The 19,212-nt window shown below is 39.7% G+C and overlaps 1 protein-coding gene across 1 annotated transcript in view; it reads right to left on the reverse strand.

Moving 5' to 3' along the window:
- VEGFD (vascular endothelial growth factor D) overlaps positions 1-19,212 on the reverse strand; it is a gene marked incomplete at both ends in the record, with an annotated part of 31,521 nt that overhangs the window by 307 nt on the left and 12,002 nt on the right. The window contains 5 exons of the mRNA XM_079535625.1: positions 1,162-1,357; positions 3,756-3,853; positions 4,875-5,023; positions 7,154-7,344; positions 13,446-13,656. Coding sequence (XP_079391751.1) covers positions 1,162-1,357; positions 3,756-3,853; positions 4,875-5,023; positions 7,154-7,344; positions 13,446-13,656 — 845 coding nt within the window. The remainder of the gene's footprint in view (positions 1-1,161; positions 1,358-3,755; positions 3,854-4,874; positions 5,024-7,153; positions 7,345-13,445; positions 13,657-19,212) is intronic.

Consider the following 19,212-nt stretch of genomic DNA (forward strand, 5'->3'; position numbering starts at 1 on the left):
AGTTTTATGAAGCACTTTTGCTCACCGATGCTTCAGCTTTTGTTCTCCAGGACTAACAAGCATGCAAATCTGGCATAGAATTACTGTGTACAGATTACAGTCATTTCTAGAACCTAAACTTATGTAAACAAATAATAGCATTGATATCCTCCTGCATCCAAAACTTATAAATGACCGAGTCTTTGATGATGTTTCAACTCTACTGATTCTTTTAACTATGTTACAGTTGTTGACAAGTGTTTTATGCCTGTCTTTATTTTCAGAGCTCAATCTAAAGATGCAGATGTTCATCCTTCCACAGTTTCCTCTCCATTAATGAATCTAAGAGGTCTGTGACAATGGACTGTATGGGTGACCACTCAGCAAACTGCAGTTCTGCTTTAATAACCAGTGAAACTCAACTCTTGAGTTTCTATTTATAAGTTTTCAGACTGCATACTTGCGTGCTCTTGGATCTGTACACATGACAAGGGCTCTATAAAAACAAACAAACAAACAAACAAACAAAAACTATTGCATGAAAAAAGAGTACTTTATATTTTCTACTTATGTTTTGCCAAAGAATCCTCAAAACTAGTTACTCAAAAGGATTAGGGGAATGCACTGAATGTAACAGTCCCAGAACGATTTTCCTGCTTCCCCATGCTATCAGTTGAATGGCTTTGTATATGTACAAAATTTCATTAGCTCTAGTAAATCATTTGAGGACAAACATGGTGAATAATGAGCTACATGGTGTGGGTGTTAATCTAGGGTACCTTTGCCCCTAGAAGTATGTGAGACTGCATTGGGTTATCACAGAGAACACAGAGTGGGTTTGGACGCCCTAGAAATGCAAGATTGAGTACCTCACTGTAAATCGTCTTGGTAACATAGTAATTTCAAGTGTAGCACAGTTTTAGCAGTCATTCCCTTAAAATTAGGAGAAAAATAATGAATACACATAGTTGAATAGCATCCTTGTTCATATTTCTCAAAACATTAAATATCTTATACTCCTTCTATCTCCTATCTATTATTATTATTATTACATCCATAATTGCAGGCAAGTGATTCTGTACTGGATGGCAATCCTATCTAATTCAGCACTTGCAACTCCAGCATCTACATAGGCTAATTCAGACCTTGCAGTATAGCCACTGAGTGGCAAGGAGCACTTACCTACAGGTTTCGGCATGAAATATCTTGTGTTTCTGAGCACAGCTTTCCTGGTTCTCTCTACACAGATAGCAGCTGCAGTTCTCTTTACTTTGAAAGAAGTCTGTGGGACACTTCTGCCTGCAGATGCATTCACAATTTTCTTCATCAAATTCCATGTATTGTCCACACATAGCCAGCTCAGCAAGAGGAGGGAGCCCTGCAATAGCAAGTACAACTTTCAGCAATAAGCTTTACATGGTTAAATTCTGCTCTGGAAGAGGCTGGCTCTTTTGCTGCAGCCAAAAGGGCTCATGTACTCTTTAATTTATTTTGGTCTTCTGTTGTAACTTGCATTGCAGAGAAGAACTTTTCAGCTTTTTCAGGACAGGAGTGGGCTGATTGTTTCACTAATACTGCTATTTCTTATGGGTTGAACCCTGCATAAAAGTACTTTATTTTGGGGATGCATATTAGAAGTGCCAAATGTTAGGTTTTGGGACACAGGCATGCTTACAAGAGAGCAGATTTCAAAAAGAAAGCTCCCAGGATTTAGCATATACCCCTCGCAAAGCTGCCTATCCACACAAACTAGCATACTCACTGTTCAACGTACTTCGCTATTCCCACACTTTGTTGCAGAATTTTTGCAGAAGTAATACTATGTCTAGTAAGATGTAATCCAGTCTAGTACTTCAATAAGCAACATATGCACACTTGTCAGTTAAAGGAAGGAGAAAATACTCTGTTTCAGAAACAAACCCCAGCCAAGCAAACACACTGTCTAATACCTCATCTGTCTTCCTTCAAAATATGCATCTGGACTACAATATGAGGTTAATCCTAGAAAAAAAGGGAATATATTTTCTGAAAGCCACATTAAAATGCTGGCAGCACATCACTGGTTAAAGGTCATGGCTTATAATGTGTCAGTGGGAAGATAATTTCCTGTAATTTTACAATTAACTATTGGATTTAACCTATGGAATGTGGAATGTAACCTGTGTCCATGACCTCTGCAACCTGAGCTCTGATCTTACTGACCAGAACGGGCCTGTACACTACTTGAAAGAAACCTTCATTATTATTTGCTTAATGATGGAAAACTAATATTCAAAAACTTAAAAAGAAAGAAGAAGGAAAGGAATCTGCCACAAATTCTTGGAAAACAAACCACTTCCTTGGGGTGATAAAGCTTGGCATGTACGAGTGTTTCAGCCTTGCTTCATTTCAACATCAAAGGCAGATTTTAAGTTATTTTATTCCAGCCACAGCCAAACCCATTGTGCTTCACAGAATGATATTTTATCTGAGGAAATATTGAGTTTATGTCAACAAAAGCTATAATTTAACAAGCCACAGACTCTAATCTCCAAGCTGACCTTACAAAAGGCTAAGAGCAAAGAGGAATCTGGCTATTCAGTGTCCTTTGGACATACTCTGATATATGGTGTACTAATTCTTTCTTGAGTGGAAAGCCTAACTTGAGCTTAACTACTTTACTTGATGGCCAAATGAGCTGATGCAGAATGAGAGCAGATCCTACAGGAAAAAAAAAAGCAACATGAAACTGATCTATTAGCCTTACGACATCTTAATCAACAGAGCACTTCATGAAATTATTAGATTCTAGCTTAGCTTGCTTTCCAGCTTCTTTTTACGGTTGCCTTGGTTTATTGTTTTGTTTGCTGAGTGCAGTTTAAATCAGATGGGCAAAGCTTCCTTCTGTGTCCATCTGCTCTACTGCTGTCATGTTTTTACTTTGACCAGCACAATTTCCTAAGAATATCATGCGTTGTTTTTTTTTGTTTGCTTGTGTTATTTGTTTGTTTTTAATTTTATTCAGGCCATGGGGAAATTTTAACTTTTTTCCTAAAACTTACTGCCAGTAGGTGTCTTTAGACTTACACAGTTCCCTCACAGAATATTTCCTGCAAATTTATTTGAGAGCAAAGTTTTCCAGGAAAAGAGAGAGAAAAGAAGTAAAGAACACTTGTATTAATTTTACCCTCTTCCATTTCCTTCTATAGACCAGAAAGGGTACGCTTGCATACTCCTGAATATGTATGGTATATCATTTTGAAAGCATCCTAAACATTTTAATATAATCATAAAAGATAATCAAATCATTTCAAAGGTCATATAACCTTTTGCAATGACTACAGCTAATAGGAGGAATTGCTTTTATCCATCTTATTCCTGATATATCTGTTCTCAAGAATGTCCCATAATGAAATTCAAGACTTTCCCCACAATATATTCCAAGGATAAATGGATTTCTACAGTTAAAAGGTTTTTTCATAATGTATGTTATACAATTTAAGGTTAATATAAGATTAAAAAAAAAATCAAGAATGGCCACTTCATGTTTTTAGTACATTCCTGTTTCTTACTGACTTGTTTCTAGAGGTGAAGTAAAATGTCCAAGGAAAAAATATGAGATGGGGATAAACGTACCAGTGTTTATTTTCAGGCGAGTTTCTACACTGTAAGCAAGATCTGTCTAAGGATGTAGAATCAAAACTGCTCTCACAACAAGAAGTGGAACAAAGCCCATATGCAACACAAACATCCTGCAGATAATAAGCAGAAGTGCTTCATTGTTAATTTAATTTTACCTTCCCGTCTGTTTGAGTGCTGTACGTCTGCAACACATTCACATTTGTCACTATCCCAGACCCATCCATTATGGCAAAGTTTGTTCGTAAAGGGACAACTAGAAGGAGAAAAAAAAAAAAAAAAAAAAAAAAAAGATGGAAATTTAAAAAGTAAATATAAAGAGCAGCAGCATAGTCATTTGGTGGAATGAACCTACTGATGTTCTGCCACTGTGTGAAGCTGTGGCATCTGTGTGCATTATTGCTGCGAACAGAAAACCTTGACAATGGATGATGGGGCTGAATCTCTCTCTATTTTACAATAGGAGTAGTAGATAGAGCATATATTTCAGACTACATGCCGAAGAAGGAAATGGCAACAATTTTGCAGCTCCACTTTTTTTTTTTTTTTTTTTTTAAACTTTTTTTTCCATCTCTGCTCCACCCAGGGTACTCTTCGTCCTAGTATTCATGCCATCTATCTGTGTGCTTACATATAAGTCTAGACAGATACAGTTAACATTAAATAACCCTTTAGATGTGTTTCTAGAGTGTTTGTTGAGTTAATTTAGCGAATTCCCATCAGGATTACAGTAGTGCTTTTACCATACTTTGGAGTAAGATGTGAAATCACTTTTGGCCAAGCTCTGAACCTGGCAGATGCAAACCAAGACTGGAGGATAATTGCAAAGCCATGCTTTGCGTCACTTCTGACCCAAGGTGCTGTGAAGTAGAGTGGAGTTCTTTATGTTGACCTCAGCACTCTTTGTATGCCCTGGCTGGTTAATGTGTGAACACAGTTGCTTGTGTCAAGTTGGAAAATCTATGCATATCTACCCAAGTAGCTCCAGTGGAGTATAGTGATAATATTTGATCTTTGAGTCCCCTTTCAAACATCTTCATGTCCTAATGACTGCAGATCCTGCTGTACTTGTCTGCTGCTTTCTGGATTCCTGTTTCCATTCAGTATTATTTACAACATCCAGTCAAAGTTTTATAATCCTGAGTGATAATCAAGATAATTGGAAAACCATTTAGGATAACAGAAAGTGCAGGCACCTTTACAATGACCAAATCAGAGCAAAGCAATTTTCTTACTTCAGACAGCATAGGTAGCAAATTGCAAATGTGTTAACTTACCCATCTTCTTCTGGGTACTGGACAGATCTTCGTATGATGGTGTACTGGTGACGCTGGGTGTTTGACAAACACTTACAACCGGTGTGATTGGCAATTTTGATTGGCACAGGCTCTGGAACACTTGTCAAAGGAACCGAGATCTCAAAGAGCTAGGTGGGTGAAATAACCATTTTATTTTTTTTTCAGTTTCTATTTTAATATGTGAAGTCTTCCATAAAAATGTTTTATCCTTTGCCACCGTTTGCCTCACCATCGCTTTTTTTTAATCAATAGTAACTATTTATACACAGGTATAAATAAGCAGGTGGCCAGTGAATGTTCTGAAGTGAGGGATGGACTATGTCCACCAAAGTAGAAGCTTGCCAGAATGATCATACTGGTGCTATATACCCAACATTGTCCCAAATTCTTCATATGGACACTAAAATGCCTCTTGTGTATTGCTAGAGCAAGATGAAAAATATACGGACATTGCAAACTTTATTCTCAATTGTATCATCAGCTGAATCTTAACAACTTATGGAGATATTAACTGTCCTAGAGTACTCACACATTGCATCTTTAGATCCCTAACTTGATCCCCATGGCCTCCTCAGAGAAGGAAGAAACAGGAGTAAATAAAGGACACTTTAATTGGGTTCTCTTTATTGGAGAGCCTAAAGAAACAAGAAGCCTATCTTCAGTGCATGCAAATTAATGTGATCTCTAAGAGAAAGTCCTGGTTCTTTGCGCAGCAATGTATAGGAGGTGTTCAAATTATACACAACCCCTCTGCCCTGGCAGACCAACTTCCTTCAAGCGGAAAATAAAGCACAGGGTACTTCTCTGCATACCACCTTAGTGCTGCATCCATATTCAGCATCTGGGAAATATTCCTAGATCTTACGCTTTAGATTTTAAAATTTAAGTGTCACAGTGTCTAACTTTGGGAATATCCTTCAGTGGATATTTTGCACAAGGAAAAAATACTCTCACTTATACAGGAGTAATTCTGCTGATTTTAGAGAAGTAATTCTGAGCTGACGGTAGTGTATGCAGGAGTGGAATTAAGGTGAGAACTTTTGAGGGAATGGTTATTTCAAGAACACTAAAGAAATGCAGAATTGCAGCTTTTCAACAAACTTAGGAACTGCTGTTCAAAAACCAAGTAAGTAAATAAATACTTTTCAACCTAAGTCTCTGAGCTGATCAGATGACTTTTGTGCGTGGCCATAAGTGCCTTCTCTTTCGGGTATGGAATTAAAACAATTAATGAACATTGACACAAGCAGGATAGGCCCTGATTTATTTCAATCTAACTATATTCCAGTGCAACCAGACACAAAGAAATTACATTCCAAAAAAAGCTGTAACAATATGTAAGTGAATCAGGCCTGCTGCCTTCAAATATTTCCCCATAAGGACTTAAATCTTTTTAAAACAGCTGCCTCAATCTTGGCTCTGACTTAAAGAAAACCCTTTTTGATAACTAGAATTTAATATATTATTTCAAGTACAAAAAGTTTTAAAAGTGGGGATGCCCAAGATGAAGATAAATCTGACAAGACCAGTCCCCTGGTCTTCATATAGTTTCAGATGTAGAACTTAGAACTGTGCTAAGTCACCCATTGGAGCAAGATATCTCTGTATGTAGATGCTAAAGGCAGTCTACTGAAAGATACTCTCTGGATACTCTTTATGCTCACATTTTGACAGTGGTCATTAAAACTCAGACATTTACTGCTACTGATTTAAGCCTTTCTTTTCCATTGTGATTTGTGATATTCAGATCCCAAGGCATTCATATGGAGAGCATCTGGCCTCTTCTTCTGAAAATGACTCTTTTTTTAGGCTTGCAAATTCAAAACTATCAGCCAGCCTTGTGGAATTGATATCAGTTTTAAAAATACAGCTCTCAGACTCATGGCCCCACACAACATTTCCCAAACTCTCCTAATCCTTTGGATTTTCACAAGCCAATGTTCTCAAGGGTCCCAGATCCAAGCAACAATATGTTAAATAAGGATTAAACCCCTTAAAATCACATGAGCCTACAATCACTTTCTCACTGCCTAATTTTCCATCTCTCTGCATACACAGACATTTTTAGTAATGCAGCATGAGTGTGAAATGTTATTGCACATGTCTGCATTCACTCCACGTGGATAAAAAATTAATTCTCCTGTTTGTTATGGTAGTGCAGACAGATCTTTCATAACAGGATTTCAGAAACCAAACATCCTTTTTTCCCTCCATTTTTTGAGAGCCAGGCCAGAAAGAGAGCAAATAGCTTCATTTACCGTTTTTGACACATAAGTTGTACTTGTGTTCATGCAACTCAGACTCTCCTCATTGCAACAGCCTCCACATCTGAATACATTCACACAGGGTGGCTTGAAGAACTTGTTGGTTGTCGTACCCAGCTCTTTGGCAACTTCCACACAGGTTTCCCTTGGCACACACTGAGTCTTCTGCCATTCTTCATCTATGACTAGAAAGAGCACCATTTTTAGTGAGCAATTGTGGCAAAGTAAGCCTCTGACTGGTGAGGTATTACATAATTAAAATGAAGTGCTGACAGGCCATCTGCACTTACTTGGATCAATGTAAGGACCAGAGAGAGGTAGAGTACAAAATTATCCCAGTAACTTACACCAGCTGCCCTGGCAAAGAGGTTGCTACATTTATCTGCCTTCACTTTTCAACAGAAGTGACCAAAATGTCCCTTAGTGTCTATAGGATAAGTAGGGCTGATTGGTAGTCAACGAATCTATGTCCTGGTGGAGGCTAATCACAAGTGGTATCACCCAGGGGTCAGTCTTGGAACCAGTGTTCTTTAACATCTTTATAAATAACATAGACAGTGGGATTGAATGTACTCACAGCAAGTTTGCTGGTGACACCAAGCTGAGCAGTGCAGTTGACACAATAGAAGGAAGGGATGTCATCCTAAGAGACCTGGGCAAACCTGAGAACTGGGCCCATAATAAGGCTCAGCAAGACCAAGTGCAAGGTGCTACATTTGGGTTGCAGCAATCCCACGTATATATACAGAATGGGTGAAGAACTCTTTGAGAGCAGCCCTGTGGAGAAGGGGTGGTTCTTGTGGGTTCTGGTGGACAAAAAGCTGAAAATGACCAACTTCCTGAGCGGCATCGAAAGAGAGTTAACCAGCAAGGACAGGGAGGTAATGGCCTCCATCCACTCTGCCATTGTAAGGCCCCCTCTGGAGTACATGCATCCACATCTGGCCAACACTAGAAAGATGGGGAACTGTTGGAATGGGTCCAGATGGCTGGAGCACCTCTCCTGTGGAGATAGGCTGAAGGAGTTGGTCTTGTCTATCTTGGAAAAGAGGAAGTCCTGGGGAGACCTCACTGCAGCCTTCCAGTACTTGAGGGAAGCTTATAAACAGGAGGGAGACCAACTTTTTACACAATCTTACAGAGAAAGACAAGGGGGAATAGTCTTAAACTTGAAGATGGAGATTTAGGTTAAATGTTAGGAAGAAATTCTTAGAGCATGGTGAGGCACTGGCACTGGCTGTCCAGAAAAGCTATGGATGCATCCTTGGATGCCTTGGATGGGGCCCTGGGCAGTCTGATCTGGTGAGTGACAGCCTTGCTCATGGCTGAAAATTGAAACTGATTGGGCTTTAAGGTCCCTTCCAATCTAAGCCATTCTATGATTCTGTGATCCCTGCTGGCAGAGGATGAGATCCCAGTGCCCACCCACCAGCACATTCTCAGATCCTGCAGGCAGTTCCCACTTTCTTCTCCTGTCCTGCAGGACCGTCTAAAGTTGCAAACCCAGCATCTCACTGCCCTACCCCTCAGTAGGCATGCAGAGCCCAGGCCTGACTGGAAAAGCACATTAATGATTAACAGACTCTGTTCAGAGAGTATTAGTGATCCCACTGGATGACAGCCAGCCATCACTGTCTCTGAGCTGATGAGCAAAATCCAAGACAAACACTCTCACAACTAAATACCCTCAGGGTATTCAAGTTGGAATAACAGGAATACGAATTCAAGTGTGTTTTATCTATTCAAAACACTGTGGCATCTTTCAAATACTGAATTGGTGTAGGCTAGTAATTTATTTCATACACATCTATCAAATACTGACTGTGAGAAGGAATAATGCATTCAATGGCTGAAGCAGTGAGAGAAAACGCAATACCATCTCAGTGCTTCTTAGAAGTGGCCGTGCTTTTTTTTGCACTTTTGTTTTCCAGATTCCTGTTATGGAATAAGTTGATAGTCAACAGTGCTTATGCTTTAAGTCCGTCTTAAAATTAAGGAATTTTTTTTTTTCCTGTGTGCCTCCTTTCATCAGGTTTGTGAAGGACAAGGAGCAACTTCTATCAAGAAAATTGCTTTCACTTCTATTGCAGTCCATCTTCCTGCTATTACGCCACCAGTGAGTGCATTTACAGAGAAGTTCTAAAAAAAAAAAAAATTCTGAAAGACTTTTAATCTAAATGCTGTACTTTTCTTCAGATGAGCCTTTATTTCTCCCTTTCCTGGCTGACTTTCCTTTTATTACTTTTATTTTTTTCCTCAACTGACTCTGTACGTTTAAATTAGTTTGTTTATTCCTGCAAAGCCTTTCCATGGGGTCGATTCATGCCACTTTCCAGTCATACAAAAAGTACAAGAAAAAAGAGTTTGGGATCTGGATTCTGATTTTACTTCCTACAGCATGAATTAAGAGCAGGATCACTAAAATCAATAGAATTCTCTGGAGTAATTGAGTCAATGAAAACAGCAATCTAATCCTAAACCTTAAAATAGAAAATAAAGTGTTTGCCAAACTTATTACAGTACATGCATGTAATCGCTTCGGATGTCACTTCAGTGAGTGTAAGCAGTGACCTTTCCATCTGTACATATCCTCCCTTTATTAACCACTTTTGTAACAGAAGGGATGTTCTAAAAAAGGTCTGATCAAAAAACTGGATGTCACATTTTGTTGTGAAACACTGTGATCACTCTGATCTTTTCTGCTGCAAAATTTAGATGCAATGAGATGCACTCAAAGCCCAAAAGTGCTGCTGTTGCAGGTGAGCTGAGCTGCTCTGGGGAGACTGTGGTGGCATGGGGTGACGTGAGCTTTCAGCGAGTTCATCACTGAAGCTCTAGAAAGGAGGAACAAAGTCCTGAATTCATAGAATCACAGAACCACAGAATTGTGCAGGTTGGAAGGGAACACTGGAGATCAACTAGTCCACCTCCTCTCTCTGGGTAGCCTGTTCCAGCACTGTCACCCCCGAAGTAAAGAAGTTTTTTCCTCATGCTCATATGAAACTTCCTATGTTTCAGTTTGTGCCCCTTGTCACTGGGCACCACTAAAAAAAGCACGGCCCCATCCATTTGACTCCCACCCTTCATATATTTATAAGAATTGACAGGATCCCCCCTCAGCTTTCTCTGTGGCCCCCTTCTGGGCTCTCTCCAGAATTTCCCTTTCTTGAACTGAGGAGCCCAGAACTGGACACAGTACTCCAGATGTGACCTCACCGGGGCAGAGTGGAGGGAGAGGATCACCTCCCTCAACCTGCTGGCAATGCTCTTTTTAATGCACTCCAGGTTATCATTGACTTTCTTGGCCATGAGAGCACACTGCTGGCTCATGGTCACCTTGTGTCTAATGGGACACCCAGGTCCTTCTCTGCAGAGCTTCTTTCTAGCATGTCAGCCCCTAACCTGTACTGATGTGTGTGGTTATTCCTCCCCATGTATAGGGAGGACTTTCCATGTTCAATTTCATAAGGTTCCACTCTGCTCAACTCTCCAGCCAGTCCAGTTCTTGCTGAATGGCAGCACAGCCTTCTGATACGTCATATGTCAGCCACTACTTCCCAGCTTCGTATAATCAGCAAATTTGCTGAGAGCGCACTCTAACCCTTCATCCAGGCCACTGATGAAGATGTTGAGCAAGACGGGACCCAGTACCAATCCCTGGGGAACACTACTAGCTGTGGGCCTCCAACTAGACTCTGTTTCTGATCATAACCCAATGAGCTCTGCGAGTCAGCCAGTTCTCAGTCCACCTGACTGTCCACTCATCTATCCCACACACTTTCTAAGGTTACCTACCAGGATGTTATGGGAGGCAGTGTCAAAAGCCTTGCTGAAGTCAAGGTAGACAACATCCACTGCTCTCTGCTCATCTACCCAACCAGTCATGACATCATAGGCTACCTGATTGATTTCCTGTTGGTGAACCGATGTTAACTACTCCTAATAATCTCCTTTTTTTTCTGCTTGCTTGGAGATGACATCCAGAATAAGTTTTGCCATCACCTTCCCAGGGACGGAGGTAATCTGGCTGTCCTGCAGTTTCCCTGCTCCTCCTTCTTGCCCTTTTTGAAGACTGCAGTGATACTGGCTTTCCTCCAGTTCTCCCCCATTCTCTATGACCTTTCAAAGATGATAGAGAGCAGCTTGGCAATCACTTCTGCCAGCTCCCTCAGCACTCATGAGTGCATTCCATTGAGGCCCATGGATTTGTGTGTATTGAGGTTGCCTAAATGACCTTTGAGCAGATCCTCCTCGACCAAGAGGAAGTCTTCCTTTCCCTAGATTCTCTCTAATCTCCTGGGTCTGAGATTCCTTAGCAGTAAAGACCAAAACAAAGAAGGTGTTCTGTATCTTGGCCTTCTCAGTATCCTCCATTACCAGGGCTCCTACCTCATTCAGCAGCAGGTCCACATTTCCCTAGTCTTCTTTTTGCTACTGACGTACTTAAGGAAGTCTTTCTTGTTGTCCTTGACCTCCCTCACCCGGTTGGAGTCTGGGGTACTGTGGGAGATGGTTTAAGAGTGAAGCAATGAAAGGCCTAGACCCAGACTTCTCATCATAACACTTTACTAAAACAAAACAGATGCCCTTGGCAAAAGGGTCAGTGCTTACTGACTGGAAAGAGTGTGGGAAAGAAATATATGTTTATAGGTTTGTGGTTGTTTTTTTCCTTCCTGAAAGAGCTGTAGTACCTTGAGTGTATTAAGATATTAAAACAAAGACATTTCTGTCCTGGGATAATTCCTCTTTGGATGGAGGAACGGAGAAGATGACCCAATAGTGTGACATCTCTGTGTCTAAAGTTAGATAGTTAAAAAAAATAGGAAGTGACCTAACAGCTATGCCACGTTGTTATAAAAGAGTTATATCTGTATGCCTACAGGCATTTGCCATTGCCTAAACAGTTATATTATTCTGCCATTGAAAAAAGCTTATTACAACATCCTTTGTTTTTTCACTGCATTGACAAAAGGATTTTATTTTTTTTTTCTTTCAGAAATACTGATGCTCACTAAGTGAACAACAGTGAATGGAGAAAAACTGCATTTGACTATTGGTACTACTTCTAACAACAACTACATGGACTCCTAATGTTTCTGCATAGAATTGTAAAGGTGTTAAAATGAAAAGTGTGTCATTAATTAAAATCCTCTTAATTGTTCTTCCTTTGTGTATTGGATGTTGTTTTGTTCTGTTGTGGGGCTTTTTTTGGTTTTGTTTCTTTTTGTGTATGTGTGTATCTTTTTTTTTTTTTCAGTACAAATGTTCTATGAGAAGTTTAAAGCCAGGCCTTTCATATGAAAGCCATTTTCAGACTGGCACTCATCTCTGTATTTCTGTGCCATGTCTGGAGTAGCAAATTAAAGCCTTTGCTTTGTCATAAATTAACTGAAATGTAGAAGTAATAAATATGAAAGCGACACTCATGGTGTGCAAATGTAGCTGTGGTTATTGTAATAGTGATGTTGGAATAGAATCAGCAATATCTGATTTCTCCAAAGGAAAGTGATATGGTCATATCACTTTAGATTCAAATCTGAACAAAAAAATAGCTTCGTCAGTACTTGGCTAGGCTACAGTGTAGCTTTGCTGTAGGATATCCACCTCCTTGATGGAAGCATAGCAAACAATCCTTTATTTTACATCAGTACATCATATAATGGCCCTCGTGTCTCTCACTTAGAGGGAACAGCATTAATTTTTGCTTCAAGAGAAGGAAAAATTGTGATTCTCTGTACTTAGGTGCCGACTGGCAGTTTCAAAGTCTACTTCTTCTCCCAAAAGATATTTTCTCAAACAGAGCAAGAGTATTAGGAGAATAGCTCCTTCCTGCAGTTCCCACCCAGACACTAGTGCTGATGCAGTGTCTTAGATCAGAGTGCACCTCATAAAAAATGGAATTTCAATGCCTGTTGTAAAGCTCGTTTGTTCCTGCCTGCAATTAAATTCCTGGATCTGGCACAACACTGCTGGCAAGCCCCTCAGCCCATCATTCCAGACCACTCTTTGCATGTTTATTTCCTGTCTGTCTTTGGACTGACATATCCATACATAATAGAACTTTCCTTTGGACAGTATACAGTACAATAAGCCTGATTTGGCTATGAAAAGGGAGATGTACTCAGGCTGTTGCCTCACATTTTTTCATACAATGTCATTTTCCATGAATACTGTGCTGCTTCCAGTGCAGGTGTCTTCTAGGAAACCTCTGGTACTTAACCCATAGCTAAGTAAGAAACAGCAGTCCTGAAGCTGCAGCTAGACTCAGATGCAATACTGCACCTACCTTTCAGTGTATCGATATCATAGAAAGCAGCAGCAAATCTGGTGGAGCGATGTGATGCAGAGCGGGAGTCTAAATTGGCCAGGCTTTTGAGTTTTAGCCTGCATTTCCACAGCTTCCAGTCCTCAGCATGAGTTATTCGAAGGAGCTCTTCCAGGCTGGATGCTCTCCTGATCTGCTGCTCTGATCGCTCCAGTGCTGACAGAGATGTCCTCTGGAAGGAAAGGAGGAAATGAAAAAGCCAGAACCTTAACAGAGCTTCTGGATGCTCTTGCACAAGAGGCAGCACATTGATGAGAGCAGCTAAGAATAGCTGGGACAACAGCTGCGTGTTTCTGATGGTACCTGAAGTCAGACCGACTTGAGAGATTTGTTCCCGTATAGCTTGGGATACTCACTCCCCAGTCTTTTCTGTCCCAGTCATTGGAGCTGATTGACAAATGCAGGCCATACTCTCTGTGTCCCTGCTCCCTAGGAAACCTGGCACCCATCAAGTCATTTCTGTGCCTGTGCTGGCATGTCACACCAGGACTGGATCTCCTTCACAATCTTAGTGACTTCAGCTGGCGTGGACAACCCACTCAGCTTTGCAGCAAGTCACCTCAGGTGCCAAAACTGGTGTCTATCAGGAAACATCACTGCAAGACAGGTGATAGAGCCAGAAGCTGCCCTAAGTACAAGGGCCTGTCCACCTGGTGAGCAAACACAACATTCAGCATACTGCAAAGTGCAGAGCACGTATTCCATTTCCCACCCTACCATTTGGCTCATGTGCAGGGCAGTCAAGGCGGCCTCAGTTCCACTCTCCACGTTTGGCTGTGCAGCACTGTTACCTCAGTCATTGTATTTTCTACCTTCTTGGTGTATGAGACCATTCTTCACTCCCATGGTAGAAGGCTCCTTACAGAGGCCTAGTTTAAGTTGTTAAGCATTACCTTTTTAACATAATTTTAATGCACAGCACTCCACAGCAGTACTTGTTTATTTGGCTGCTGCCTTCCAGCATCTGTGTTTACTCCTTTACCAAGCCACTGCATATTTATTTCTACTGACTCACTGAGTCTGCTGGAAACTATTGCCTCCAACCCAAGCAAAAGATTATCATTGTGCACGACTGTGTTGCACTGGGCTGGTGCTCTCAGTTGTGCTCTCTGATCATGCAATTGACTGTACTTTTTGACTTGCAAATTAAGGTCTGCTCTGCCAGCTCTCATAAATAATGCATCACATCTTATAGGCAAAACTGAAAGATAGGAGTTGGTGATGAGGAGCTTGCAGCCCCAACCTGTAGCCAGTTAGTGTTCTTCATAAGGCTGGAGAAAAGGTGAGGGGAAGAGCTACCTACAAGAGGAAAATTTTTAAATAAGATTTAAAACCTAGGCACTAATCACATCTGTTATTCGTTATTAAAACATCTGTGGCATTTATTTTGCAATCATACAGATGTTAACTTGTATATACTGCCCAAGTTCATTTTTGCATAATTACCTTCCAGTGACCTAAAAATCCCTAAGCAGTTAACTCAGAATAAATTATTTGCTCTTCTTTTATACCCATATGAAACAATGTATTGGGCTCTAGCAAGTTGCTATGTTTCATTATAAAGATGGCTGTTTTTCATAGGTATATGATTTCTCATACATTTATATGAGATGAAAACTGGAAAGCCCATCTCTATACATATGGACAATAAGTCAGAGGGCATGTGAATAATTAGCACCAGCAACTGAATTGCAAGACAGTTTTAGAAACCCAGATTTTAACCAAAAGATACCCAGAATTTTGCTGATCTAGGAAGGCTGAAATTCAACTTGAGGATCATGTGTTATTTGTTCTAAGAACCACAGCTTATATTCTTTCCCATCCACCTACTGTCTCTTTGACTCTACAAAGGATGGGTATAGGACCCACTGTGGTGAGGCACTGGGATCAAAGATATTAAAATTGAACTCAACTAAGCATTTACAAGATTTTTTTGTCTACAGCAAAAAGATTTTCAGCCTGGATCAGCATCTAAAACTTAAACTTGAACAAAATTACAGAGAACCAGTAAAATGGATGATGGTATCCTGTAAATGAAAAGACACATCTCTCCATTCCTTGTGGAAGTCAGTAGTTTAAACTTGTTTTTCCATTTATTTTACTTAAATACCATGTATTTTCTATTAATGATTACTAGTAATTTTAAACATAAGATCATAGATACACATGCTACATGGTACAGAAAGATTTCCGGGCTTATCTAACTCAATAATTTGTATTACTTTAAGTATTTTTATATTTCTAAAGCTACAGAATTTCACTGATGTGTAAATTCACTGACTTTATGCCTACTAAACAAAGTTATTGTATGGAAAAGGGAATAAGTTTTATTAATAGAATTCTATTTTGTACCCAAAATTCATATCCGGTAGGTTTTGAACTGTGGTAATTACAAAACAGTACTCCTGATATTGATGTATTATAGTAGTGTTGACAGAAGCCTACCTGTGTATGCAGTTTTGTTCCTTCCTTTTCTGTTACTGGAAATTGCAGAAGTCAAGGGAAATGGAAAGAACAGGACGCATTACAGGATTTTCTTGGTAGTCATTAGAGATTAATCCTAATTAACTATGCCGTGTTCACCCAAAACTCACACAGAATCCATAGAACTAAGTTATCATTTCTCTGTCAACTCAAACCTTGTTCAGTGTGGCCAAGGCTATTCAACCCCAAATTGGATCAGCTGCCTTTACCCTTTTATTTTCCTAACAAGCACCCAAGCTCTGGAGTTAATGGTATAGTCAATTGCCTCTCAGCACAATGCCACAACAGCTTTGTTCCTTCTTCTTATATCTGACTTCTTACTGGAGGGAACAGAATTTTCTGCTGATTTTATAACTTTCACAGCAACCCAATACAGAATTTGCTGATGTCCTTTACCACAACAACAGCAGTACTGTGATAAAGTGCTGTCTCTTGCTCTGAGCACTGAAGACAATAGGCATGACAGTGAATGGAAGACAAAGACAGATATTAAGAGAGCACTGAATCTCAAGGAATTGTAAATGTTTATAGCGTGGACATCTACTGAGTCTGTGGCCTAGTTGTTCTCAGCTCCCTCTGCAGCCAATACAAAGCAATAGAAATACTTGTAAAGCATGATTCATTTGAAACTGAGCTTTAACTGGCCAGCAAGCAAAGGCTGACCAGGCCACAAGAGTTATCTGTTGTGGATCTCTGGTCAAACAAGTACCACTGATATTATCAGGGATATAAAATGTTTGAAGAGAAATATCTCATTTTGTTCCAACCTACCTAGGTGCCAAAACAGGTGCAATAAATACTGTCTTACATATTTTTTTTTACTTCACTGAGACCATTACAATGCATTCACCTAGTATATTCCTTTATACTCTTTCTAGAGTGTGGACAGTTTTCATTGTTTCAGAAGTCTCCCATTCTTATATACTTTGACTACAGAGGTAGAAATCCAACACCAGCAGGACATGGCACTATAGCCTCAGATGGAACATTCTCTTGTCATGGCACAGTGGCAATGAATAATGTGTGGTCACAAAATATTTCCCAAGCAAACATTTATAGTCAGCCTGTTATGAAAAGGTCAGCATCAAAAGGAAAACATAGAACATTTTATGGCCTCAGATAATATGATAGATGGCGTACGGTATGATTGTTAATACCACACAGATGTGAACACTTCTTTCATGTACAACAGTTTGAAATCAATCCTTGTTTAGTTATAGACAAACATACTTTGGCTGTGTGAAAACAAACGAAGAAAAAAAACACACTTTGAAGAGTGTGGCTTTGCACATAGACGAATAAATGTTTTAAAATATGAAATTGGAAGAAGGTTCTTCTTTAACAGCTTGCTATATCTACCCCAAGTATGATGGTTAAGAACTTTATCCTCTCTCACAATGATCTTGAATGTCCACTGACATTTATGGAAGTTCCAGATCCTGAGAAATAGCAAGAGGAACAGAGCCACTTTGTCTGTTTCTCATGACTGCAGCCACCTGCATTTGATATTTCAAACTTTTCAGAGACACCTAACTCCTTTTTTATGCTTTCTTTGATAATTATAGCTCTTCCTTCCAGATTCCTCTCCCTGTCATGGTGCCATCTGCCTCAACTCTGCCCTCCTCATTTATTTTCCGGCTCTAACTTTTGCCACTCTGCTCTTATCATCTTGTACTGCTTGGATCCCACTGTCCTTTGATATTGTTTATTTTTACTTTCTTCCTTTGTAGCCTTAAGAAATGAGTCAGGTGCAAGTTTAATGAGGCCAAACTCACACTGAGTTGTTCAACCTTTTGGTGTAATGGGACATCCAATTCTCTCTCTGCCATGCCCTCACCCCAATTCTCTTAGGTCACAGATCTTGTTAGTTAGCTGAGATAAGCCATCACTATGGTTATTGGTTGTGATGGCTGAAAAGGACTTCACTGTACTTGGCATTGCTTATATAGTTAGAAAAATGGTAATGTCTGGCCCTTAAAATGTAAAAATTTCCGTTCAGGCTTGGGAGACGGAAAGGAGAGAAAGAGACATTGATAAAAGGCCAAGACAATGTATATTACGTGAGCCCAAGAAGAAAAAATATATCTTTGAAGCCATATCACTGGAAATCTTCAAAGAGGAAAACCTTTGTCTTGCAGCATGATAGTGCTAGTCCCAAACCATTTTGAATATCGTGGAACTCACTGCCAGTATTGGCTGGACTGTTCTACCACGTTCATCGTATAGTCCGAATTTGACAACTTCTGACTTCCATCTGTTCAGGTTGATGAAAGATAATCTGCGTGGGCAACATTTTCCTAACAAAGATGCCATCATAGCAACTATGAAACAGTGGGTCACTTCCACTGGTGTAGATTTTTATGAGCTCGGCATGCTAACTCTTTCTGATGACTGGCAAAAATACAGAGCTAATGGTGGTGACTGTGTTGAAAACTAGTGTTTGTAGCTGAGAATTTGCTCTATCAAATGGTGTTATTGTGCTCTTTGTATCTATTGTAGTTCCCATGGAAATAAATAGGAAGCATTTCTTTCAGAGTGGCCTATGTACATAATGTCATTGCCTATAATAAATTTTTGCTTCAAGCTCATCTATAAGAAATACTGAATTAAAGTAAAAGTAGTAGGTTTGAGTATTTCATTCTTATCTCTAGAGCTTGTCAATAAGGTACATCAAATTAAAGTGAAAGTACTAGATTTTCAAAGCATCAGAATCAATCTCATACCCAGACCTAAAGGTCTGATTTGTACTCAAATGAAGTTTTCTGGCTTTCGTAACAGTAACCTCCCATATATTCCCAAACTTTGTTCAACTCATAAAGGAATATCTGTTTTCCTGTATTTGGGCAATGAGCAATGTCATTGACATCAGGAAATGATAACTTGGGTTAGTATTGTGATTTTTGGATAATTACAACCTCTGCTCTTCCAAAAGAAACTATAATGGACTATCTATCTTCTTCCTAGCAATCTCAGATGCCAGAAAAACCCTAAAAGTAGTTAGTGTTGGAAAGAAACAAAAGGGCACTGATGCATTCAGTGGCCTTTACCACTTTGGAATCTAGCTTAAATCAGATGCCGAGTTCATTAACCCTGTGATTTATGACATCAACATTTGTTGTTGATGTTGATTGTTGTCAAACATTTGGGTTTTTTTTGGCATCTTGTACATATGCAGAATTTCATAGTCTGCACTGCTCAAACAGTGCCTTTTCTTGATAATTAGCATTTAAAGTCTCCTATCAGA

The sequence above is a fragment of the Tetrao urogallus genome (assembly GCF_951394365.1).
Source record: "Tetrao urogallus genome assembly, chromosome: 1".
Lineage (NCBI taxonomy): Eukaryota > Metazoa > Chordata > Aves > Galliformes > Phasianidae > Tetrao > Tetrao urogallus.